At 42.6% G+C, this 27,788-nt stretch overlaps 1 protein-coding gene across 3 annotated transcripts in view; it reads right to left on the bottom strand.

Moving 5' to 3' along the window:
• The window catches only part of LOC119647011 (gamma-aminobutyric acid type B receptor subunit 2), a 203,403-nt gene that overhangs the window by 83,130 nt on the left and 92,485 nt on the right, over nt 1-27,788 (bottom strand). For all 3 annotated transcript variants that reach the window (XM_038047748.1, XM_038047750.1, XM_038047749.1), the window contains exons 3-4: nt 16,406-16,549; nt 15,406-15,681 (exon numbers count right to left, since the gene is read on the bottom strand). In XM_038047748.1, coding sequence (XP_037903676.1) covers nt 15,406-15,681; nt 16,406-16,549 — 420 coding nt within the window. The remainder of the gene's footprint in view (nt 1-15,405; nt 15,682-16,405; nt 16,550-27,788) is intronic.

Genomic DNA, 27,788 nt, shown 5'->3' with positions numbered 1-27,788 from the left:
ATCACACTCTTCGAATCTGCATTAATGGGCAGAGCATCGCAAGCGTCGATCAATTTGGATATCTAGGAAGTGCGGTTTCTGCTGACGGTAGTACCAGACTGGATGTTGCTCGAGGTGTTAATAGCTCTAGATTCGCTTTCACTGGCTTGTCTAACATTTGGAAATGCAGTTATCTCAACACTTAGATTAAGTTGAGATTGATCTATGCTAGTGTTCTTTCTGTGTTGCTATATGGAGGCAGCACATAGAAAGTCCATTGTTACTCAAAAGCTTCAAGCTCTCGGCAATACCTATCTGCGTCATATCATCGGAGTATGCTGGCCTGAACCTATTTCAAACGATGAACTCCGTCGGCACACAGGCTTGGTACTCCATGCGATGTGACATTAAGACGAAAGCGACAGTCGATAGGTCACACTTTAAGGACGGGCGACGATTGCATTACAGGCTATGCTATGCAGTGGAATCCACTCTTCCTAGATGGCCGACGAGTAAGTCGCCCCAAAGGCACTTGAAGAAGAACAGTAAAAGGCGAGTGCGAGCGTCTGCGGAAGCCATGGGGGAGCTTAAATGCATTTCGGGTAACCGCGAGTGACTGCGTGTAAGTGTGATAGACGCGCTATACCCCACCAAGGGATGAAAGGCAACACATATGATGTTGATGAAGTTTGTTTCAGATGCGTACATATATATGTACGTAAGCATCAAAATACGGTAATAGGTAATGTTTGTTCATTTAGGATGAGTATAATATTTATGTAGTCCGAATAGCTGAATGGTTAGAGCACAAGGCTGTCGTACGGAAGGTCGCGGCTCAAATCTCACTGGTTGCAGTGGGATTTGTATCGTGATTGGACCCGAAGCGTTCCCTACCGGTATTCCGTCTTGCTTAACATTTGATTGCTGGCTCCGTTTCTTCCAATATAGGCGGTTCAAGGTTCCCATTATGCTCAGCTATAGCTCTTGTAAGTTCTGGTGATTGAGTTGTTTGTGAGGAGTGGAGGAGTTTCAGTTTCGCCCCCGATGAGTGCCTCGGTTTCGCTTTTATGAAGTGTGGTTTTGGATTGATATCCATGCCTCAGGCTATTCATTGCTTTATACGCTAAGCTTGTGTTGTTGCTAGCAATGCTGTCGTAAATGTTTTCATTTCTTTTGCCTTAACATTTTATTAGCTGTCCGTCGAAGATTTTCGTAACTTGATCCCTTCGCCCTTATTGTCTGCATGCCTTGATTCTTTTGAATAGGACCTAATCTTTTTTCCAGTTTTGCCTTGTACTCACCCGCTAGATGGTATTCTACCATCAATCGTAAATCCCAGGCCTATTTTTTGGAATTAATTGCAAAGCAACCACTGAAGATAATTTAATGATTTTTTTGTTATTTAATTTGCACATATTTTGACTTTTTAAAATATTTTTGAAAAATACCCATCGGTTTCCTCATGTCCTTGAAACGTCCTTATTATAGTCCTTGTTAAGATGTCATGGCTGACTTTATGGCATCCATTTTATCTATCCGGAATAAAAAAAAATACATTCCGCTTAAATAAGTGTGACCTCCCTGGAACTGGGCGTTTTAAATACCTCAGGTCAACACTATCAGCAAATGAAGAACTATGTTATGAAACTGCTTCACGCATTAACGCAACCTAGATGAAGTGGCGTTCCACAAGTGGTGTTCTTTGTGATCGACGTATCCACGAACACTTCAAATCTAAAATTTACCGCAAAGTCGTCCGTCCTGTCGCTGAGTGTTGGCCGATTATAAAAGACAACGAATAGAGTCTCGCGGTAATGGAGACGAAGGTGTTGCGTTGGACTAGTGGCGTGACACGTTTTGATCACATCCGAAATAAGGATGTCCGCGATCGATATGGGGTTGCACCGATCGTGAAAAAACTGCGAGAGAGGGGTCTTCGATGGTATGGTCACGTAATTCACACTAACGAGAATTCACTTGTCAAGATTGGTCTGGACATCGAAGTCGATGGTAAGCGACCGAAGGGCCGGCCAAAACAACGGTTCCTTGATACGCTGAATGAGGATTTTAGGGCCTCGAGATTGCATGCAGTTCAGGCATAAAATAAAATGGCGAAACCGATTACGAAGAGCCAACCCCGCATGTGAATGGAACACAGGCTGAAGAAAACGAAGAAGTGTTCCGTTGGCTATGCTTTCCGGGTCGAGATTTTTATTAATTTGAAATTTGGCAAAAACGTGCATCATTTTATAAAACGTTTGTAATTTGCACTTTTTTGACGCTAGAGACAAAGTTTTCAAAAACGGGCTCGGGAAGTCATAGCGAGATGTTTGCTGAATCTCTGGAAAAAAATTGATTGAATTCGAAAAATATTTCTAGTAAAAGTGACACCGCAAAAATTTATAAAAATTGAACTTTTAAGAAAACACGTTTAAAGGTAAAGTATGGTATAAAGCATAATTGCAGAAAATTACTATTCAATTTGCAATGCCAGGACTATAGAGTCCGTCTTCCTGATGAAGAAAACGTTCCTTGTTGACCGCACTTTCCTCTCACTTTTCAATCCAGGCGATTTTGCAAGTCACTGACCCTACGCTCGGGACAATCGATGCGTCTCTCGTCACCAAAAGTAATCCCCATCACGTCCATGAATTGCAAAATGGCCAAAAATCCTTCTTTGAAAACCATTACTGCTAAGTGGGTGGCAATTTCAACCACCCGTTTGCCACTGTTTTGGAGCCAAAATCCAAACACAGCAAGCATCTTTCTAACAAACTACCGAAAGACAGATCCTACTATGTCGACTTCATTAACTGTACAATCTGAGATCAATGGGAATTCTGTCATGCTGAAAACTTGTGAAAGTCCCATGGTTCTCGGCATGATGCCACTTGATGAGCGAACCGGTCGTCCGCCACTAAGTGCTCGAAAAGACCGCAGGTGTTCATATTCCCCTTCCGAAACAGCTATGAAAGCACGTGCTTTTCGTGAAACCCTTTTTATGGCATATTTTTAACATCATACTTTTAAAATATGTTAAAAAATCGATTTTTAGAAACCACAATGGTAGAAGACCCCCTTAAATCATTGTTTTGCTTTCCCACCTCCAATGGGTTATTTTTCATTCCGCGTTGTCATTTGATATATCTTAGAAACTGTACCCCGCAATCGTTCATAGATAGTCTCCTCGTTCCGATCCTTCCCGCTGAATTTATTGAAGAATATCTTGACGTCATTTGGAGGTAATGAGCCGTGTAGTCTTTGCAGACTATCGTTTGCTCTTTGATTTTGTCGTCTTTTTCTTCAGTGGCGAAGTATGTTGAGAAATCATATATTAAAAAACTGCGAAACGTACACAATCTTGTCATGTATAGGTTTAAAATCAATAATTCTTCCTTTAAAGTCCCGATGTATGATGAAAGCCACTCCAAAGTCATGTTTCTCTAATAGCTCTCCACTCTGGAAGTTTTTGTGGAACCTCATGTTGGTTATTTCGCAACCATTCCAATTCGTTTCCTAGACTCTCTAGAACCCTGACCTGCTGGCCGATTGAAGTAAGTCTATGACAGCACTAGATTTATTTTGTGATCTAACATTTCAGAACACAAGAGTCTAGTCATTCATTTGTTTATGCGATCATTTCGGTAGTACCAATTCTATCCCAGGCTGTTCATCCAGTTTCTGTACATGATGTGTCATTTGGTGGATGCCGGCTTGTAAGCCCATCGTCCCCAGACCTGAAGGACCAAGCCAACTGGGTTAGATCCTCTTGACGAAGGAGTGTGATCAGGTTTGATGTAGTTAAGTGCAGTTTTTTCTCACTTTCCTCGATAACTATTTTTTCTACTGAGGATAGTATTAAATAAATGTCTCTGATTCTCGTGCTTAACCTGGGCATGCTGCATGCTGTTTACATAATGCGGAGGAGTACAGGTTTTGTCCTGCTGGAATTTCAGATGTCCGAAGTTACGTCATCCACATCCATCCAATAAGGAATTGCAACCATCCCGGTTTTACGCCAAGTTCGAAATTCTTAATAGCTGTCTGTTCATCTGATGGAGGGTTTCTCACGCGTTCTTCTTTTTCACCGTAGATACTACCGCTACTTTTTGCCTGCATTATCCTCATCCCAATATTGTTAAAACGGCTCGCCAACCGTAGCCTATTGAGCCAGATTTTATTCAAAATGAAACGGTTGTTGTATCGCTTATAAATTCCATCCTGATGTAGGCTACGGAACTGTCCATCCTCCTGTAAGCGCGGAGGATTCTCCTCTCCAATACGATTAAGAGTTTGCAAATTGTCTTGTTAAGCATCCAGATCTCCCATGAGTATATGAGAACTGGAATGATCATTGAAACATGCCCAACGAAGGGAGTAAGTTTCACGAAGGTGGTCTTAAAAATAGGCCCCAAACTTCAGCTTTAAACTGTTAGGTACAACTTTAGCTTAGCTTAGCTTAACTTTCATTCACTGGCTTCTTGCCTTCGTGTGTACATGTAGTGCCTTCCTTTACCACTAATCCTACCCCATAGTGTGAAGTAAAGTTCTCTTTCCTTTCTTTGTAAAAGAAGAAAGAAGACTTTAGGTTTCGCTATGACTACTCTTCGTAAGCGGTTAGATTTCAAGTCTATGAGGCTACATACCGGCGGCTTTCCGGATAATGGTAATCTTCCAGTTTCATTTCACTGGTTTGCTATTTACACTAAGTAATCACATTAAGTTTATCGCATTTAACCTACAGCACGGAGGTTTCCCAAATTGCGGAGAAGCTGGGACTCTGTCGAACAAGTTCAATCCAAATTTTTACTTGCGGTATTTACAAAAATTAGCTCCTTCAAATCAAAAATAGTGAAGTAAGCTTTAAATATATTGCGCCATTTTCCTCGCTCCTAGGTTTGTTTCGGGCAAACTCGGGAAGCTCTCAAATCGCCATCTAGCTTATCAAGTCGTTTTTATTTTGCCCGGTCTTTTGGCCATTTCCCATTGACTTCGGTGCTAAGACGAATCACAGCTAAATAATTCCCGCCAGCACAATTGGGCGGCATACCACTGAAGATGTCTCTCTTGCAGATTTGCTACGGTGTGTGCAACCCCTCATCGCATATGTCCTTATTTCGGATGGTATCATAATGTATTACGCCACTGGTCCAACGAAACATATTCGCTTTCACTACAACAAGGAGCCATTTATTGTTTTTGATAGTCGGTCACTTAGAAAGACAGAAGGCGCCGCAGGAGTGACCCTGATGTAGATTTCGGATTTCAGAAGTTCGTTAATTAACGATATATCAGACAGATTGCACGCACGAGTGAATCAATTTAGCTATGAACATTAGTTACTATCTAGTTCACCTGTTATAATTAACTCCGCCATGCTATTAACATAGTATGCTGGTCCCAAGCCCAGGTAAAGGAGGAGGGTTTGAGGCAACGTACTCTGTACTATCCTCAGTAAAACAAAAATAAAATGCTGAGATCAGGGAAAGAGATAAATAGAGTATAGTTGGAGTTATTCTACTATGCTAAATCCTACCTGATCTCTTTTGGTGACAGGCCCCGCGACAGGTCGACCAAGAAAATGCATAGAATGTCGTTACAAACATGATGATCGGATTAAGTCACAGGCCTCGGAGAAATGCTAGGGCGTCCACCTCAGTCGACGCGGCAGGACGGGCCCCGCCCCTGTCGAGAAATGGGCAAGGGTTCTTGACGCATGGACGGCGTCAGGACGTAAGCAAGTTAGTCCGCACACAACGAACAAAACAAATACGTGTCTGCACGCTAAATGTTGGTACCCTAACTGGAAAGACGAAGGAACTCGCAGGAGCCCTCCGGAAAAGGCGCATTGACATCTGCGCTCTGCAAGAAACCCGATGGTCTGGTTCCAAAAGCTGCGACATTGAACGCAAACGCGGTAAAAATGGCTACAAACTTCTCTATTTTGGTAACCCACACTAACACTCAGAGGATTTCCGTGATGCCATTAAAGAAGTCGAACGATTTGATGATCGGCTGATGAAGCTCACCATTATATCAGCTGATCGCACTATTCACTTCTTCACCGCGTATGCACCACAGACAGGCCGACCTGATGCCGAGAAAGATGCCTTCTGGCAACTTCTCGATGAAAAGACTTGTCACGTGCCTGCTGACGATTACATAATCATTGCCGGCGACCTTAATGGTCATGTGGGTGAAAAGGCAGACGGTAACAGGTGCCATGGGGGAAAGGGGTTCGGAGCTCGCAATGAAGGTGGCGAGCGTATAATCGATTTTGCGGACACCCATGACCTTGTACTTATGAATACATGGTTCATCAAACGATTGTCTCATCTTCCCACATTTTATAGTGGGAACAATAAAACGCAAATCGACTATATTCTCATAAGACGCCAACATTTTACCACTGTCATCATCATCATCAACGGCGCAACAACCGGTATCCGGTCTAGGCCTGCCTTAATAAGGAACTCCAGACATCCCGGTTTTGCGCCGAGGTCCACCAATTCGATATCCCTAAAAGCTGTCTGGCGTCCTGGCCCACGCCATCGCTCCATCTTAGGCAGGGTCTGCCTCGTCTTCTTTTCCTACCATAGATATTGCCCTTATAGACTTTCCGGGTGGGATCATCTTCATCCATACGGATTAAGTGACCCGCCCACCGTAACCTATTGAGCCGGATTTTATCCACAACCGGACGGTCATGGTATCGCTCATAGATTTCGTCATTGTGTAGGCTTTACCACTGTCACTGATTGCAAAGTCGTTCCCTATGAGACCATCGCACCTCAACATCGGCCGTTGATTGCCGTCCTGCGAATTAAGCCACCGATAAAACGGAGTGAGGAACGCACTGGCCCGCCGCGCATTAAATGGTGGCGATTTGGTGAGAAGAAAGAAGAAACGGTCTCACTCATACGATTGCCAACCATTACGAATGTGGAAGAATCATGGAACCAAATGAAAGACACGATCCACAAAGCGGCCTCTGCAACCCTCGGGGTCACCAAGCCGGGTAAGCAGTACATCAGCCGAAATACTTGGCTCTGGAATGATGATGTTGAAATGAAGGTCCGTGAAAAGAAACGCCTCTACTACAAATTTCTCGACGATAAAACGCCTGCTAATTGGCAAATTTATAAGAATGCCAACCGGGAAGCAAAGAAAGCGGTCGCTGTCACCCGAGCGAACCATTTCAAAAATCTTTACGATAAACTGGACACTCCGGATGGCGAGAGAGATCTGTATCGACTTGCTAAAAGCCGTGATGAACGCACACAGGATATCGAACACTTCTGTTGTGAACGGATAGATGACGAGAATAATTCGAGCAGATTTCAACTGAAGAATTTGCTCATCCTCCACTTCCACAATCATTGCCGACATTTCGAGCAGTTCCACCAGTCAGCGCAACTGAAGTCGAGGAGGCAATAAAACAAATGAAATCGGGGAAAGCAACAGGACCTGACGACATCGCATCTGAGCTCTGGAAAGCGAAGAGCTGGTACCCAACACTGTGGCTCAGTGAATTCTTTAATCGGGTTATTCAGGAAGGAAGAACACCATCTGACTGGCAAGAAAGTACCACTGTTCCAATATGGAAAAAGAAAGGTAGCCCAGCAGAATGTTCAAATTACCGTCCGATCCGGCTACTTTCCCATACCATGAAGATTTTTGAACGCATTCTGGACAACCGTATTCGCGAAATCGTTGAAATAACCGTGAATCAAGCCGGATTTGTCAAGAACTGCGGAACTATTGACGCAATACACGCTGCACGGTTACTCATGGAGAAACACCGTGAGAAGCATCGCCCTCTTTACGTTGCCTTTTTGGATCTAGAGAAAGCGTTTGACCGTGTACCACACGAACTCATCTGGTATGCTTTACGACAACACTTCGTGCCAGAAGAACTCGTGCGCTGGCTTCAATTGCTCTACCACGATCCGAAAAGTAAAGTTCGAAGTATGGCGGATGTATCAAAACCGCTTCGTGTCTCTGTTGGAGTTCATCAAGGAAGTGCCCTCTCACCACTCCTCTTTGTCCTTGTTATGGACACCGTCACACGGGATATCCAACGTCCAGCGCCCTATACACTGCTTTATGCAGATGATGTTTTCCTAGCATCTGATGGCAAAAATGATCTGGAGCAACTTGTTCAAAAATGAAATGATCGCCTCATGCAACACGGTCTCAGATTGAATCTAAACAAAACTGAGTTTTTGACGACCGTTCCCCATGAAACAGGCACAATCACTGTCAGCGGCAGTGATCTGCCCAGAATTGAGCGATCTAAATACCTCGGGTCAACGCTATCAGCCAATGAAGAACTGCGTTATGAAATTGCTTCACGCATTAACGCAACCTGGATGAAATGGCGTTCCACAACTGGTGTCCTTTGTGATCGACGTATCAACGAACGTCTCAAATCTAAAATTTACCGCAATGTCGTCCGTCCAGTCGCTCTCTATGGTTCTGAGTGTTGGCCGACCGTAAAAGACAATGAACGGCGTCTTGCGGTAATGGAGACGAAGATGCTACGTTGGACTAGTGGCGTCACACGTTTAGATCACATCCGAAATGAGGATATCCTCGATCGTTATGAGGCTGCACCGATCGTGGAAAAGTTGTGAGAGAGGCGTCTTCGATGGTATGGTCACGCAATTCGTGCAAACGAGAATTCACTTGCAAAGAGTGGTCTGAACATCGAAGTCGATGGTAAACGACCAAAAGGCAGACCTAAGCAACGGTGGCTTGATACGCTGGATGGGGATTTGAAAGCCTCGAGATTGCACCCAGATCAGGCATTCGATAGAGCCAAATGGCGAAGCCGAACACGACGAGCCGACCCCGCTTGTGAACGGGACAAAGGCTGAAGAAAAAGAAGAGTTCACCTGTTATAATTAAAGTTTGGGCAAAATTGAAGGGCAAACATTTCCCTAATAGAGAATACAGGTGCCCGCCCTGTAAAATCACCCGAGCGTGCTCTCAGATACTTTCCTGTTGAAATATTTTAATTTTTTTCGTATTAAGAATTGAGAAAAGTACCATAGTGGACTTAGCCAGACCTGCATTGAATCACAGTTAGGGGCCTGTCAGTGCTGCCGGATTTTTGTTAATGCAACAAGGGCCGTTAACAATGGACGATAAGGCATATTTTAGCCTAGGCCGGAATAGGCTCTAACAGAGCCTTAAGATTTTATGTGGGTGCAGGCGACTAGTCTGCGTAGTGTTTTAGCTGCATTTGAAGCGTTTGTTAAGGTATTGTCAAATGAAGAGGGTTGGTTTTTTCTTTGCCAACAAATTTGAATAGCTGGTCTGTTGAGTTTAACTAATCTACAAGTATAATATTTAATATTTCCCTTTGATATTGTATAAGCCCTATAGTGCTGGATTTGTCGATGTCAATGGGAGGCGCTTTCCTATTGCACAGATTAATAAATCGATTGGCTGCCAGTTAAAAATTATCTGGGCTCGCCAGACGAAATACTGCGGAAATTATGAACAAATTGAAAGACCGCCGTTGACTCGTCTGCAATAGGGTGCACGGTAGGAGTACACAAATTTCCTAGTTAAAGCAGCGCGTTGTTTGATGAATGTCCAAAAAATTGAGAAATTGTAGGAACGGTTTATTTCCTCATTTTCGGTATTTCAATTCTGGCGCTTGGTTCCAAAGAATTTTTCTAACCATTCCACTAAGCTCTCTTAGATGCTCCAAAGATAGTTGTGTTGTGGAACGAACGTTGTTTTTTATTAGAAAACACTATACCGCCATTAACATCAACACTATATCGGCACCATTTACTGTATTTACAAAATCACAATAAATGCAAATGTGCATCCGCAGTTTTTCGCCTGGTGATAGATGGTAGCTGGATTCAAGTTCCTCACCCTTCGGTTTATTGGCAGCCTTTGGTAGTCAGAAACTTTCTGGTGGTTTAAATCAGTCATACAACTATTAAAAGGTTCTGGAGTGTGGAAACTATATCGTTTGTTTTTTTGCGGAGTGCTTTAAAACAGTATTGAAGACGGGAAGGTGTTTCCACCGATGACGGCACCGAGGTTAATGTTGCACGAGGCATTAATCGCCTTCGCTATTTTGTCCAAAGTTTAGAAATGTAACCACCTTAACACTAACGTCAAATTGAGACTATTCTGCGCCTGTTTTCCCTCTGCTATTAAATGGATGTAGTACATGGAAAGTGACCACCGCAGTTAACTCTAGATAACTTTTGTCTGTGACAAGTCACCCGACTATGCTTGTCGAGTACAATATCGGATAAAAAACTCCATCGGCGGTTGGTCGACGTGTTGACCAGAAAGCGAAAGTAGCAGTGGATAGTTTAAACATTAAGGAAGCGCGACAACTCCATTGCCTCAAGCTCTTATGCCATGTAATTGAACCCATTATCCCGGAATGCTACTCGTGGATCGCCCCAGGAGCAATCAGCGTCGAAAAGAGGAGGAGTGCGAGTTTCTCTAAAGATTGTGTAAGAATTTAGCAAGAACCTGTAGCGGAGATCCGCCGTTTTGGTTGAAGCCCTAGGTCCCACATAGAGGACTATATACTACATGCTAGTCATGTTTAGGGCCATGGGGAAAACAAAATACAACAATCCGGAAATCGTCCTGCTCGCACTGAAAATGGTCCAATAGCACTCCAAGCCAAAAGGGAACAGCATACGCCGGAAACTGTGTAGCTAATGAACCTGCGTATTCTAAACACCTTACACGTCTTCAGTTTCATGTAGGACCCTTACCCTGGTGGCTGAGTTAGCTAGGTTAGATACTTCTTGGGATTAATGGTGAGACCAAAACACGCATTCTAATTTATAAACAAAAACAAACAAACTGACAGTAGATGATAATTTCAGACGCATCATCGGAGGACTACTAGAGCGAGAGCCAAGATTGCAGAGAGTAAGAGGGCCGGCACTATCGACCTCGTTAAATACGAAGCGATTGTCGAAGCATTGCATAACAAACACCAGGCAAACCAACTGAAGGCGAAGCCCAATCAAACTTCAGATGAGGTCGAACAGCAAAGCCAGGAGACCTAAATGTGCAAGGGCCCGAACATCAAGCAACCTCTACCAATAGTGAAATAGCAACAGCCAGTCGACGAGGTATGAAATATGACACTCTTCGCGATGTGGCCAGGGGTCATTTACTTGTGGCGCTCCCGGATAGAATTTCGCTAACGGGAAGGTCGCCCGGAAGTGTGGACCAATGTTGAGGCAGCCATACACGGGTTGCTAGAAGGTGGACAGGCTGACAAGAAGTTGTACTGGTTTGATTTTTGTTAGAACATTAAAGACACCAGCGAATCTGCGATATTACTAAGATTCTGGTCAAGAAGCATAGGAGTCCATCCGAAAAGCTCCTGGATGGGGTCCTCTTGTGAGACCCTAGAGCTGAATTTTGTTGTCGAATCTTGATAAACAAAAAAATAAAAGAGAAACTCTTTTATATTAGGTTGGGGAGAAAGTAATGTCGTATTTTGTCAATAGATGGCGACATTTAAACATATCTTGTGTTGTACTTATCCCATCGGGTCATACTATACGGCGATTTGAAGACGACAATGGGCTGGCCTACAGGTGTCTCTATGACAGTTTTATGATCGTACATTTCAGTCTTAAGTTATAGCGCGTCAAAGATGGAGTCCACCAAGCAAGAAATTTGTCATATTTTACATTTTTACTACCTGAGAGGTAAAAATGCAACGAAGGCGGCCGAAAAAATGTGTGAAGTTTATGGGTTCGATACTGTAACGATTCGCACAGCACAGCGTTGGTTCGATCGATTTCGTTCTGGTGTAGTGGATGTCGAAGATACACCCCGTACTGGTAGGTCAATCGTCGTAGAAACCGATAAAATCGTGGAAATCATCCAAGTAGACCGGCATGTGAGCATTCGCTCGATTGGCCAGGAACTGCCTAAGGACCATAAAACCGTTTGGAGCCATTTGCAGAAGATTGGATTCCAAAAAAAAGCTTGATGTTTGGGTGCCACACGAGTTGACGCAAAAAAATCTCTTGGACCGCATCAACGCCTGAGATGCACTGGTGAAACGGAACGAATTCGACTCATTTTTGAACCTCAAGCGAAAAAAATCGTGGTCGAAGCGCGGCGAGCCAGCCCAAACCATCGCCAAGCGCCCGGATTGACGGCCAGGAAGATTTTGCTGTGTGTTTGATGGGATTGGAAGGGAATCATCCACTATGAGCTGCTCAACTATGGCCAGACTCTCCATTCGGTCCTATACTGTGAGCAACTCGACCGTTTGAAGCAGGCGATTAACCAGAAGCGGCCAAAATTGGCCAATAAGAATGGTGTTTTGTTCCACCAGGACAACGCTCGGTCTCACACATCTTTGATAACCCGCCAGAAGCTACGGAGCTCGGATGGGGTGTCCTATCGTATAATACGGGCCTGGCGCCAAGTGATTACCATCTCTTCCAGTCCATGCAAAACGCTTTTGGTGCATATTTGACTTAAATCGGATAATTCTAAGTATGTTAAATAAAGCGTTAAAATTCGATCACAAATACGACATTACTTTTTCCCCAACCCAATATTTTTAACTGCGTTGCGTTTTAGCAACTTTAGATTAGAATAATTAATCTATTGGAGAATGTAAAGGCTTGAAGTTAAAAGCACTGACTTTGAATTTATACCGGGATTTTTTTATGCTTTGCAATTTCTGTAATATGAGACGTTAAGCATTTTCGCGGATACGTAAATGCAAAACTGCAACATAGCGTCTGGTAGATTTCTGTTCCTGGAATTTTCTCAAGAAGTTGCAGTAGCGGTTGAATATTTCTTATATCTTCGGTATCTGGAATATTATACATAACTTGCGCGCATAGTTTTAGTACCTAAAACGGACAGCAACGGCAATGAGTCCGCGAAGAACTTTCCCCTAATCAGCCTCACATCATTCGTCCTGAAGATCAGAACGTCGTGGATATCCACTTAATGATGGTTTTGGGGAGAACACCGTTCACCAAGTCCCAGCAGGCCTACTTAAAAGGCAAATTCATAGAAACCGCTTGCCAAGAGGTAATTAACACGGTTGAGCAGTCTCTATACTACAAGCAATATACCCTAGCTACCTTCCTGAAAAGACCAACGTATGTACCAAAGTCTTCAGGCAAGCTCCAGCCAGAAGAAGGTTGAACGGGTACGCATTCAAAAACCAGCTGTGCCGATGCCACCGGGGACTCTAGCAGTCCTACCCGCCAGATGCCTTGAATGTATTCCTGCACTTCCTCCCTTGGACATCCACATTATTAAAGCTGTCGGGGAGTGTAGTTTCACTATGGTGTTTCGGATCTTGGACAGCGAAGCCCTGTAGCCATAGTTACACGCTAGGCGAAGTACCTTCGGAACTCTGGGTATTCCGAATGGACTATGTCACACGTAAGACGAACTTCATGACGAAGTTTGCTGCACACAGCGTAGTCAAGTAGTCTCTTAGAATTTCCCATTATATTGTAGGTGGAAGTACTGAAGACTGAAGATTGAAGCCTGTCGATGGGAGGGGCATGATCCGAGCACCAATTGCAACATAGCCATAGCCCAACAGCCCAGCGACAATTGAGGCTTTGTGCTTTTAGCTAAACATTTGCAATGTGTACTCTATTAGGGCGGTCTACGTAGAGTGCTTGATTACAGGGCTCACCGCAAGACTCAGGCATACCTTACAATTCGCTTTACCGAAGACGAGGAGATGAATGTGAAGTCCTAAGACATTTCTTTCGCAATTGCCCAACTCTAGCTAGAGCCAGGCTACGGATACGACGTAAACCACTTTTTGAGGACTCCACAGAGATCATTAGTAACAGGGTGGGAATGCTGCTATCCTTCGTGAATGCCATGCGTTGGCTTTGCTTTTCTTACTGAAGCAGTCATGATCTTAGGAGTTTGTGGCACCAAAACGACTTCTTGGAGCGACCACACAGCCCCACCTACCATTCGACTGAAACACTCTATCAACCAAAATACTAAAGGACTTTTTGAAAATATGTCCATCGTAGGTAACGACTTGCATGTATCTTTCAATTTGGGATACTTCCAGGGCAGAGATACTGATACTGAGATACTACTGATGGTCCATTTTAAATCGGCGCTTTAAAAATAAAATAGCTGACTGCGCATGTAGTCCAACACCAACAATAAGTCGAACTGTAATGAGTTGACTTATGTCTTCAAATCTGGGAACCATAAATAGTGAGCTGTGGAATTTAATCACATGATTGGTTGGTATAGCAAGAACATAACGATTTGCAGACCGCGATGACGGGATGAAGAATGTTTCCCGGTTTCGTTGGCTTCATTGCTTCCTCAACACCTATACCTATATCGGCAGAGTCTGCCGAAGTAGAGCAAATCTCAAAATCTCCCCGAAGTATCCCCGCCATATGTCCTTCGAAGCTTATTGATCGGTAAGTATCGTACCGTTTTTGTATATAACACATAAGATAAATGTTCGATATGCAGGGTCAGCTGGTGACGGCTTTTGACAAATCGATACAGACCAATGTCCAGTTTTATCTGAAACAGCGATGACGTACTTCGCTTCCTGATTGGCCATCTTTTAAATTTTAAATTTTTATCTGCGAGGAGTTTACATGCAGGCGTTTCTTTTCACAGAACTTACTTGTGGACTGTTGACCAGGCACACTAACCCTAAGGGTTACATAGGTTGCTTTCTGGATCATATTTTGGTTGGTGGTGTTATTAATGAGATTTTTCTTCTTCTTTCTCGCAAAATGGCATGCACTAAATTCATGTTGTATCAATGGTATCTTGGTTCCCAGGACAGCTATCAACAGTCAATCTTTAAGTGCGACGGTTTCGTAGGGAGTAGGTAAATGCAGACTATCATTTTCGTGTACGTGGATGATGCATCCAGCAATCCAAGCGGCTTCATTGCAACCTTTATTCATGGGGATGTTTGGTAGGCATTCATACCAAACGCAACTGCAGTTACGAAAGGGAATAGGTCAGTTGTCCTAGCATTTCAACTTTGGAAGATGGATGTTTACATCTCGAATAGAATCCCTTTTATCTCATTTTCTGCATACACAAACGGAAGGACCTGTCATCTACACAAGAGTTGAAAAAAAAAATGCTAATCATATGTAACACACAATGTCTCCCATCGAATAAATTGAATTTGACCTGCATAAATAAATTCGAATGAATTACAAAATCTACAAAAGGAACATGGCTAGCGGAAACAAGTCATATCAATAGGCAAACAAATTCCCTTGAACCCCACAAAATGACACACTTTAGGAAATTATATCCGAATCTTCCACGTCCTCCATATCTCGAATGATAATGCAAAAATCATCACCAAACCCTCACGCTGGTTCATATGAATTTCACTGGATGTATTCGTGTGTAACCGACCCTTAACAAAAGTAGCTGATCCCTGTAATCCGTTTCGGCAAATGTTATCGTTGCCGCACATGATATGTTAGCCGCCTCTAATTCCGTAACCAAATCGTTCACAGCCAATGAGTGGACCTCCTCGTTTTGTGAGAATGTTGTCACCGTATCCCATCCGAATTTCCTTATGAAGGCTATCCGGGCTGGATTATGTGAGGAGTCAGGTGCTACGGTGCGAAAGAAAAATGGAAATTCGTGTCGGTCACTTAAGGCCGGTGATGTGGACCCAAATGATACCTAGAACGAGAAGAAAGCACAGAAAAAAACTAAGAATTCAAGATGGGTCTAGTGTTAGACCCGAGCGTTTGTTAGTGTATCCCGTTGGGAGCACAGCATCCCAAGCATGTCGTAAGCCTCTTCAGGAGCCTCTGAGGAGGTTTCCGAGTCAACGATTCCTTTCAAGTCGCCTCTCAGGTTGGCATTCACTCGGCAACCAATTTCTAAGGATGAACTCAAGCCGAAAATAAACAGATGCCGGCCAAAATATATCCTTGTGAACTACACCAGGGATGGTTGATATTCGTCTGCGGAATTTAACCGCAAAATTTATCTTTAAGAATTGTGAATTGAATGAAATTTCCTTCTGAGGATGAAAGCCGGAAATATAAAATTTATAATTCCAGGTGAAATTAAGGGTCGAAATAATTTCCCAAGATTTGACCTGGAAGTATTTTGTAAGCCCGGGAAATTATTCGACAGAACCGTGTTCTTCCTTAAAAACTTTGTGGAAAACCAACGAGCAAAAGGAGCAAATTCAAATCACAACCCATACAAACAAAACTCACTCCTTCGAAATTAGTCGCAAGTGAATGAACACTTTCCCCCTTTAATATAATCAATATTTGTCACAAATTGGTTGTGCAAATTTCTTCCCTGGCAAAGTTTTCCCTCTCGTTTACGAAATTGAATGCTTCAAAGGGAAGGAATCTACTATTCGTCCTATTACGAGTAGGTGGCTTACCTGTACGATATTCCAATAGGGGACAACTTTTGCTAGGCTCTCGGTGACTTCGGAGCAGGCCGACCCCAGGAGCATCACCATCCTTGTTGAATGTTGCGTGTATAATGCATGGAAGAAGCGGTCCACTCCTACGCCCGGGTCACACTGAAAGTAATTCAAGTTGAATGGAGAACGGGAAGGTACCGAAGAATGAAATGTTTATTTAAGATGATCCATGTCAATAGGTTGTAAGTTGCTTGTCGTAAATATTTGCTTGCGAGAAGTGCGGATCTTGCCAAACATTGGAACAGGTTATTTTTCTATTAGGACGAGGGTCGTTGGATAAATTTTGAATAATCGCAGGTGACCTTTTTTGAAGTCATCGATATCAAGTGAAAAGCTCCTCAAGAGGAACGTCGCCAAGCGGAAAATAATATAAATCAAATGTTTAATTCCCCGAGAAAATCATTCGCCTTAATTTCAAAAGAGTCCTTTTTGAGTATAATTTAATCTGGAACGAATTTCCTTCCATTATGTTTTGATATAAATTTTTAATGGTCCCTTTAGAAAGTAGAATTGGAATGTCTGAACGTGAATGGTTCTCATTGCAAATGTTTTCTAATAAATATCCTCCAAGTATCGTCGAATTTCTTAGGTAGTCGGGTTGAACCCGGTGAATTAGTGAACGAGTTGATAGAAGGGTACGCATGAACAATCTAACAGGTGGAGTTATTTTCCCCGATCAGATAAGAGTTTGTTCCACTCATTTTCTGTAGTTGCGATGAGTGGGGTGGTCAAATAAATATCCTGGAAGGTCCGATACCTAAATAAAACCGGAACTCTGCATAGATTTCTCAATGAAGTTTCAAGTTGTGATATCAGCGTTTTGGCAGTCCTTGAAAACAACAGTTTATACAAACGCTGGGGAATAGGAATATTAATTTACTTAATTTAATTGCTGGCGAACTGTGGTAATTAAAACTACTACTATTGTAATATATTAATTACAATATTCAAATTTATCAATAAATTACTTAAACATATTTATTTTTCTTAATATCTCTTAAATCTCACCTGCGATTGCGGAAATTTGTATTCCTCAACATTAAAAACTAGACCTAGAACTGAAGGGGACGTTGAAAAATGCACTCGAGGTGCTCTAAATGCACGGACTCGGAGGAAGACGCGACTAGAACATCATCCAAATATACGGAACAGAAATTGAAGTTTCGCTGGACAAAGTGGATGAATCTCTGAAAGGTTTGCGCTGTGTTGCACAGTCCAAAAGTTATCTTAGTGAACTGGAAGAATCCGGAAGGTGTGCATATTGCCGGAACGTCTTCGGGAAGTACCGGGATTTGATGGTTTGCCTTGACTAAGACCAAGGTCGAGAAAATACTTCAATTTGCGATAGATTGCGCAAAGTCTCAGATGAGTACTATAGGATAGCGGTCTGGAATGGTCTGAACATTGAGACGTGTGTAGTCGCTACAAGATCTCCATTCACCATTGAGTTTAGGAACCCTGTGAAATGGTAGAGACCAACAACTGTTTGTAGATCAGCAAATACCCTGCTTAAGAAGTGCTTCGAATCCTTTTGAATCTTTTGTGGCCGAAAACGACCTAGAGGGCAGAGCTATTCCAGAAACCTAAAATGTTGCCGAAATTGACCGTGAAAGTCCGCCTGCAAAGATTGAAGCTCCATCAAAAAGTGTTAGCCAGGGTCGGGAATGTAGGGTCATTATTACAAAATTAACGTGTCTTTTCCGATGCATGGGTCCGCACCGGATTTCAAAAAGACAACAAACGAAGGAATTCGCGACAGCCTAACAAATAAAACTAGAACGCGAGCTAAAATTGAAAAATAAAAAAAAAGGCTCGACTGCGCGCGTGGAGCCGTAAGTCTCCGGCCCGGAATGCCGCGATCACGAGGGAGGATTCACGACGGATCACAATTCCGATCATCGTTTCTTCTGCCTCAGATCATGATTGAGGTGTATCCTCAGGCCATTTTTTCAGAGGATATCCCTAGTAAAGGTTTTGCGGGATCAAGGAGGAAGAGAGAGGGAGGAAGTCCTCAATTCTTCTGAATTCTTATTTCCAAAGAAATTTTTTTCCACATCTTTTCTTTTTTTGGTTATTTTTATCCATTGCTTGAACTGTTGAAGTGTTTCATTCTAACCCTTCTTCTGGTAGGGAGACCGTAGTTGATTTTCGCTCCTTCAGCCGACTTTCATAAAGAGGATTTTTGCGGAAACCTTCCGGTAACGTTAATGCTTATTGACACCATCCGCTAATCCTTTTCCAGCTTTTTTCCTTAAGGAGTTGTGACCTGCGTTTCATATCCAGTTCTTGGACTTAAACTTACCTCTGTTTCCCAGTATTTCCAAACCCTTCGGAAATTCCAGTCCTTTGTAATTATTGCATTATCAACTTTGGAATTCTGGCAGAACATTTTTCTGACAAGTCAACCTCCTATGGACCCACATACCTTTCGGCATTCTTCATTTTCTTCAGCCTTTGTCCCGTTCACAAGCGGGGGTTAGGCTCGTCGTGATCGGTTTCGCCATTTGGCTCTATTGAATGCCTGATCTGGGTGCAATCTCGAGGTTTCTAAATCCCAATCCTGCCTTTTGGTCGTTTACCATCGACTTCGATATTCAGATCAATCTTGGCAAATAAATTCTCGTTAGCGCGAATTGCGTGACAATACCATCCAAGACGCCTGTCTCGCAACTTTTCCACAATCGGTGCAACCCCATAACGATCGCGGATATCCTCATTTCGGATGTGATCAAAACGTGTCACGCCACTAGTCCCACGTAACATCTTCGTCTCCATTACCGCAAGACGCGGTTCATTGCCTTTTATAGTTGGCTGACACTCAGAACCATAGAGAGCGACAGCACGGACGACATTGCGGTAAATTTTAGATCTGAGACGTTCGCTGAGACGTCGATCACAAAGAACACCAGTTGTGAAAGGCCACTTCATTCAGGCTGCGTTAACGGGTGAAGCAATTTCATAACGCAGTTCTCCATTGGCTGATAGCATTGATCTGAGGTATTTAAATCGCTCACTTCTGGGCAGATCACTGCCACTGACAGTGATTGTGCCAGTTTCATGGGGATCGGTTGTCAGAAACTCAGTTTTGTTTAGATTCAATCTGAGACCGTGTTGCAAGAGGCGAACATTCCATTTGTGGACAAGTTGCTCGAGATCATTTCTGCTATCAGATACTAGGAAAACATCATCTGCATAAAGCAGTATGTAGGGCGCTGGACGTTGGATATCCCGTGTGACGGTGTCCTTAACAAGAACAAAGAGGAATGGTGAGAGGGCGCTTCCTTGATGAACACCAACAGAGACACGAAGTGGTTGTGATACACCTGCCATACTTCGAACTTTACTTTTCGGATCGTGGTAGAGCAATTGAACCCAGCGCACGAGTTCATCTGGTATTAAGTGTTGTCGCAAAGCATGTGTTCGTGTGGCACACGGTCAAATGCAATGTAAAGAGGGCGATGCTTCTCACGGTGTTTCTCCATGAGTAACCGCGCAGCGTGTATTGCGTCAGTAGTTCTGCAGTTTTTGACAAATCCGGCTTAATTCACGGTTATTTCAACGATTTCGCGAATACGGTTGTCAAGAATGCGTATCTTCATGGTATGGAAAAGTTATCGGATCGCCTTATGGATTCTGTCCGCGATGACGGTTAATGTATACAGGTTTCGCCATTTGGCTCTATTAAATGCATGATTTGGATGCAATCGCGAGGCTTTTAAATTCCCGTCCAGCGTATCAAGCCACCGTTGTTTTGGGCTGCCTATAATAATAATAATAATCGTTGGCGCAACAGTCCATATTGGATCAGGGCCTTGAAATGTGTTAGAGCACTTCATTCAAGACCGTAGCGGTACACTATAGGATTATAGTACCATGTTGAAGGCAATGTGGTCAGCATTGCGCTTGCCCGAGATTATTACCCTGATTTCATTTAGGTACTCATTCACAGCTTGAGTCGGCTGGTATCCGACGTCAAATAACGATACAAATCCCACTGCTGCCAGTGAGATTTGAACAGCGACTTTCCGTACGACAGCCTTGTGCTCTGACCACTCAGCTATCCAGACACTTCCCTGTCTATGGAACCTATTTAATAATATAAATTTATTATCTGCTGGGGTGACGATTCATCATCATCATCAACGGCGCAACAACTGGTATCCGGTCTAGGCCTATCTTAATAAGGATCTCCAGACATCCCGGTTTTGCGACGAGGTCCACCAATTCGATATCCCTAAAAGCTGTCTGGCGTCCTGACCTATGCCATGGCTCCATTTCAGGCAGGGTGTACCTCGTCTTGACGATTGCGATGTTGATTTGTTGATGGTTCCGTTGCGAAGCCCACCCCATCAGAGCTGCTACTGTTGTTCAAAGGAAGAGTCTTGAGGAATGTCCATTCTTTCCAGTAACGGAACTAGAGCAGGCGGTCTTGCCCATGAGGGAAAAAAAGCACTAGGACTATATTGGTATTTCCAGCAACATGCAGTAACTTGTATGTGAATACAAGCCACACTTGCTACTCAGTGCATCAAGCACATGTTTGACAGCGAGTGGTTGTAAAAAATTGCAAGGCTTGTGCTGATAAGCAAGTGTAGGGCGATACCGAGTCATCGTCAGTGGACAGTCCTCTCATAATCTTGGACATGGCGAGGAAGCTGCCGGAGAATTTCATCAAACCAAGCCTGCCTGACGCAATATATGCCGTAGGAAACTACACAAAAACAAAATATGCCTTTAGAGAGGGGTGATCCACAATTGATGTTATTGAGGAAGCGGTCTAAACGCTGAAGCTGGCTCAGGCATGTCATCGAGTGCGCTTCGTATGACGTTAGATGTAAGAAACACCTTCATTGTCGCGAGCGGTGCCTCATGCTTAAGGCGTTGGCTAATCGTTACCAAATCGCATAATATCGAAAACGCTTTACGCAAGTCAAACGCCGAGGGGATTTGCGAACTGTGTCCGCCTATCGTGCCGTCTCGGAATACGCTGTAATGGTGATAGCAGGAGTTATTTCGATCGCATTCCGTGATACTTACGGAAGTTTATGTACAACAAAAAAGGGCAGAGCGCGTACTCTTTGAGGATAGTAGCAATCTTGGAAAAGAGATTTGAGGGATAGATGGATCGTGTATCTTAGAAAAGATTTGGGGCCCTGGTTCAAAGACGCTGCCTATTACGTAACCCCACTAGGATCAGGAACTCACGTTCGCCCAACTGCATTTATTGCAAGTATGTGGTGGATGTTTGCTTTATATCGAACACCATTTTGATTTGAATAGTTCAGTGACCCAATTGAAATGTTCCTTCAGCCAGAATGCTAACTGCCCTCTACACCTTCTTCTTCTGTAGAAGGTGAGACCGCCATTGCGTTTCGATGGAAAAGTGGAAAATCTCCGGACAAGATAACTGAGCCTATGCTGTGGAGCGAGCACACATGGAATCAGCAGAGTTACAGAGAAGTGGCCGGATTGGTGAAGCTCCCTGAACCACGGGATTTTGCTCCTTCACTGAATAGGCCTAGTTTCATGTAGTGTTCTGTTTATATAGCACCAAAAGACAAGAAATTCAATTCAATTTTTAAAAAAATATCATCATATCATAAATATTGAAGAACCAAATAAACTTAATTTATTAATTAAAGATAAAAATAAAAACTATCTAAATTTTATTTAAACGCAAAGAAAGACAAAAAAATCTAGAATTTAATATCGAGTCTTTCATCCGTTTGCTTGACTAACAGCGCTTGCATCTTTGCCGGCACGCTCCTTATAAGATTGCCATTCGTTGTTGAGGAATATCGTTTCATTATTCTTTGGTAGCAGTCTTAGTTACTAGAGGTCTCATTGAGGCTTATTTTGTTTTCTGATGGATTTCTTAAGATAGTCTCAAAGATGCTCTATGTAATTGAGACCAGGCTGCGAACTGACTACAAACCTCATCAAACATTGATAACATTGGTCGGGCATTGTCGTGCATGAAAAAAAGGTTAGGATCCATGAAAAGATTACCTACTTTTCGAGGATGTCGCTTATGTAAGCTTTTAAATTGAGGGGTGGTCTCCAGAGCAAATGAAGGTTTGTCTTCGCTTCTAAAGAAATCCGTCCCCACATCATTGTCGATCCTCCTCTGAATTGTACTGTATTTACAACATTGTAGCGTCCTCCTCTTCTTCGCTAGACGCTACTTCTACTATCTGAAGCTTAAAGGGAGCAGAGGCCCATTTAGCAACAGCCCAGATAGAATGCTGTCGACCAAAGCTAAGTGGAACTGCTCTGGGTGCTACAGTTAGGAGACGGCCGGTAGCAGGAACATTAGGGGTCGATTGAGTTCAGCCAGTCGTATACGTATTACATGCGAACTAACATACACATACCGAACAACACGAAGCTGGTGGATCGTCATTACAGATGTTTGGAAGTGGTTCCGTGAGGGAGAGTCATCATCGCTATGAATCAGTCGTCAGCCCGGTTTGGTGCTCTCGTATGTACTGGTCCCAGCCTCCGCGAGTAGCTGTCAGTCCCCCTTTAGCACTAGATCACCCACCGAACCGTAGATTCCAGTATACTGAGAGCCCCGTCAGCGTGACGCTGGGCTCTTCCGCACTCAACTAAAGTAATGATTTGGGCGACCATAGAATCCAATACCATTTTGAATAAGATAAACTTTCGGACAAGCGAATAAAACAATAAGAAAAAAAAAACCGAAAAAGAAACAACTTCTACTCACATTGCACTCTTTTAGAGAACCGAAGGCTAACAGCGAATATGCTTGCTTGTGAACTTTTTGCTCTGTAAACTCTGACCATTGTAAACTTTGTACATTTTCAGTTTATTTGTAAATTTTGTCCCAGATCTATGTATGTACTGATTTAATTCCAACAATTCAATCAAGACATTTTATTAAAATTCAAGGTGCGCTGAGTTTTTCTACTCGAGCCTATAATAGTAAAGTATTAATGAGTGGTATTGTGTGGGATAACATCTAGGGGTCACTTAAATTAAGATATTATTCTCAGAAACTCCCTAGCCAAAAAGTTAAATGGTGAGACCCTTTTATAACGTTTAGACCTAGTTCATATATTTGCTCAAATAAAAATAATAATAATATATATGCACTCTTGGAAAGGAATGGAAAGCTCATTCTATAGCAATAAATGAATACACCACACTATTACTAACAAAGTTATAGTAGACCAAAGCTGCCTTTTATTATACCATTAAGTCACCATATGTACCCATAACGTCAGTATCCGAACAAAATAGATTGTCTCTCTACGTACAAATGGAACAAATGGAAACATCGAGAACCCTAACATTCATCCAGAAAAAGTGGACAAAACCGTTGGTACCTAAAGCGATGACTATCTGGTTTCCAACTTGTTTCAAAGTAGAGCAAATGTCCCTTTTACGCCAATCTTCTTGCGTAGTTTGCTAGACCAAATATATTTATAAGCTCCGCTTTGTTCTTTCTGGGTGTTTGTGGTTTTGCCGCATGTGCAATAGTTTGTTTGCTGTTCCTGGATGCGGACCTCGGACTCTCCAATCCCTAAACAAAAATTGTCTAACTCCGGCCACACTTTGGCGGATTCACGTTGGATATAATTCTCACCCTTGCCGTGCTTTGCGAATTGTAAAAGAGAGCGTATAACAGCTAAGAGCCGTTTCGGTTACGCTGCTCCCAGGCCAGAGGTGAGGCAGCGCCGCCCTGATATGAAACCGTAGCCATCTTCGTCGCTCTTTTGATTTTAGTATATTTCATTTTGTGCGAACGAAATGTAAGGAAGTCTTACGTTTTTGCTTTAATTGGAACGAAAATGCAAAAATGGATGACTTGGACTTATCAAATGCTCTGCCGTGTATTGTACGCGGAAAATCATATACAAATGCCCAAAGAGTTTGTGATATTTTGAACGATGCTTACGTCTGCAAATGACCCCTCCCAATAGATAGTCTTAGTTTCGAGCAGCACTTTACCGCAACTGAGTTAGATTTTGCAGACCTTTCCAAAACCAAAAGAAAGAGGCATAATCTCGATAACGGGTTATGTATATATATTCGTTTGCTTATTCACGAGAAAAGTGTATTTAAAGGTAGTGTCAAACATGACAATTACACTAGCCGCTTTTGGCTAGTTTCAGATTGGTGATACAGATTCATCATCACTTGAAAAGGGTGGTTAGGAATACTACCGTAGCCTTCGAAGAACTTTTTGGCAGCACAAATCGAAGGATGCATGAGCTCACGTCCTATTTGATGAACTAGTGCAGACAGTTCCCGCTATATTCCACTTACGTCAGTGCACTACCTAGCAAGTTGTCTACTGTGAACTTTATACTCCCCTCAGTAAAAACTAAAACTAACTAAAAATTCTCCGAAAGGAATCTCAGAATAGGCGATTTATTTCTACTAAAAGGTAGTGACCCTAACATCTTGTGACGAAAATCACTTTGGAAAATTATGTGTGACGTCAAAGTAAACCAAGCCAAGCCAAGACCCCAGAACTGTATAACAGTAGGGCGAAAATTTAGTTACAATAATTGTTAACAGATGACTCTAGTTTCGCAACAAGATCTTATTAAATCAATTAAATCAATTAATCCGGAGGAGCAGAACCAAAGAGGAGGCTGGGATGATTTAGCAGTTAGAAATTGCATAACTAAGATTTAAGCGGATACGAGCGTACGTAAAGCAAGTAACGGAACTAGTGACGAGTACGTACAGCTAAGAACGTAACTATCGGTGACAATGATGGGATTACGTAAAGGAAATCGTAACAATTGACAGGGGAAGAAGTAAAGAAAAGCAAATTCGTAACAATATGTTAGACTTATACACTAATCTGAAAGCTCCCCCAGGTTTTAGGTTAGATTAGATGTCGTGGCCCACGGCCTCTTAAATTATTATATATAATTATATTGGATAAAATTTGTTTGTTAAATTAACAACATTCAAACAGTTACTATTGAGTTTCCACTCTAGGATAGTAGCAGAAACTTTCAAACAGGACAAAGGACTAGATAGGAGGAGACGAAGCGCTTACAAGAAAGTTTTGGAGGTTTGTCATGAACGCATGTCAATTTTGTAGCGATCCTAGTAAAGTTCAAAATGCCTCCAAACTCATCAAATACTTTGCTTCGTAAAGTAGGTATGTATATCATCCTCAAATCGTTTTTTTGATCATATTTGTAGCCTCTTCTAAACCAAGTTGATGCCCATCTTTGTGTAAGTTTTGCGACATTTTAAATTTTACCTTGCAAACTGTAAACTAACTTCAAACCGACTTCCATTAACAAATGATGTGCGACGAATATAAAATGTTGCATGGAACAAAAGTGAAGCCATAAAATGTAGCACGTTACATCTTGGGGCTTCGTTTTCCTATCATAAAACTTGACCTCGAGACGGACATGAAGAACCCATTTCCCTCTTGCTGCTGTCTTACGGAGCCTGCCTTGCATGTTCCATTGTAATGCATTGAGGACCACTTCCCATACACTTAAACTGTTAACTAGGAAAGTACAGCATCCTTCCATTGCTTTCCTGACCACGAGCAAGTGCTGCTAATGCAAACTGAAACCACAGCAGAACCACGGCATACCCTTGTTCTTATGGCAAGGATCCGGAGTAGTCCAGAGCAATTACTTTAGCCAACACCAAAACTTTCCTTGTGAATTTATTCGAAATTGAAAACATAAAGTGGAGCCAAATTGTGCAAATAAATAGAGAAAGTAGTGGGTTAAAGGGAAAATCACTTAAATTGAAAGATTCATGTCCTGTGCCATGAATGTATAATGTATAAACATTTCCTGTTTGGTTTGAGTCCATTTAATTAAGTTGCGTTTAATTACAGAAATTCAATAATATGATGCAAGGCCTAATGAAAGTAGCTTGTTATGCCGTAAATTCTTTGAAAACGGGCCTTATTCAATTCAACATTGCTTCCTGGGTAAGCAGGTTGTCTAATCATGGACTTTGGGGGAGGAAGGCAGAATTCGAGTTTAAACCGGTCATATTAGCTGTTTCATATAGTGGCAATGAGTTCTCCACCTTTTCCTCACTTGTGGCTCTATTTTCCAGTCGAGCTAGTTTGATAATGTCATCTCAGGATATTCAGAGAACAGATTCCTACTAAGGACATTTTCATACTCCCTCATTTCTACCGTCAATATTCATATGTTCTATGCTGTCCTTCCCTGCCTGTCCTGCCCCCCCCGTTGGCATATACGGGATGTAAAATTCCTTTTCACAGATTATGGCCGTATGATGTATGAACTCATAAAACTAAATTATTACTTTTCAAAACTGGTCCTACTTTTGATATAATGGGTATAGGAGAGTGACGTCTCAAAATGTGAGCTTCAAAAAGTGAAATAGATCCCATTCTCGGAGCCTACCTAACAAAAACCAGAAAATAATGCAAAGAAATCTAGGCCTCAAAATACATCCCGTTCCGATGTAAGTTCTAATAAAGTTAAAAATGGTATGTTACTATATTTCTGAAATTTATTCGAAAACCTGTAATGAATTTACGAGAATAGGATGATCACACAACCATCCCGAGTGGCCGAAGACGGCGTGAGGGGAGGGCTACCCCAAAACCTAGAAGAAAGTGGCTAAGTTGAGCGTAAAAGTCTACTCGCAAATGGAGCTTCAGCCATCAAAACCCTCTGTTGACGCATACTTGCACGACACTGTGCCAGCCAGGCTCAAGAATGTGGGGGGATGCCTTATCATGCGTCCTCTTAACTTGGCCCTGAAAAAAGTGATCCGTGATGTTGAAGTAAATGCGAGAGGCACCATCCTATGCTAAGGTTATCAACATAATGAGAAAAACGACCCGAGACGTACAAACCGCCTTCATCCGCCGCAAGAAATCTTGGGGTACACATCAATGAAAGCAAGGCGAAATATATGGTGGCAACGTCAGTACCAAAAGCTAAATCAAATCGCACTGGTAAAACAAGAATAATGAAGATAGGAGACTGCAACTTTGAGACCGTGGATAACTTCTCCTCTCTAGGGTTGAAAATCGAAACCGTAACAGTTATGACGATTAAATCTGCGCACGGTTGTCGGCTGCCAACAGAGCTTATTTCAGCTTACAAAAATTGCTCCGCTCGAAACGTCTCTCGTTTGGCTAGCTTCATGAGGATGGACGATTTTGTAGCCTACCTAACGGGTTGTGGACAAAATTCGGCTCAATTGGTTGCAGCGGTCTGGTCATTTAAACCGTATGGATAAGGGTTATCCTGCCCGGAAAGTCTGTAATTGCTATATCTATGGTAGGAAAAAAGAGGCAGACTTTGCCTGAGATGGAGCGATGGCATAGGTCAGGACG

This window comes from Hermetia illucens, chromosome 1 (assembly GCF_905115235.1).
Source record: "Hermetia illucens chromosome 1, iHerIll2.2.curated.20191125, whole genome shotgun sequence".
Classification (NCBI taxonomy): Eukaryota; Metazoa; Arthropoda; class Insecta; order Diptera; family Stratiomyidae; genus Hermetia; species Hermetia illucens.
Note: the sequence above shows the minus strand (reverse complement) of the source record. Positions and strands in the feature narration are given on the sequence as shown.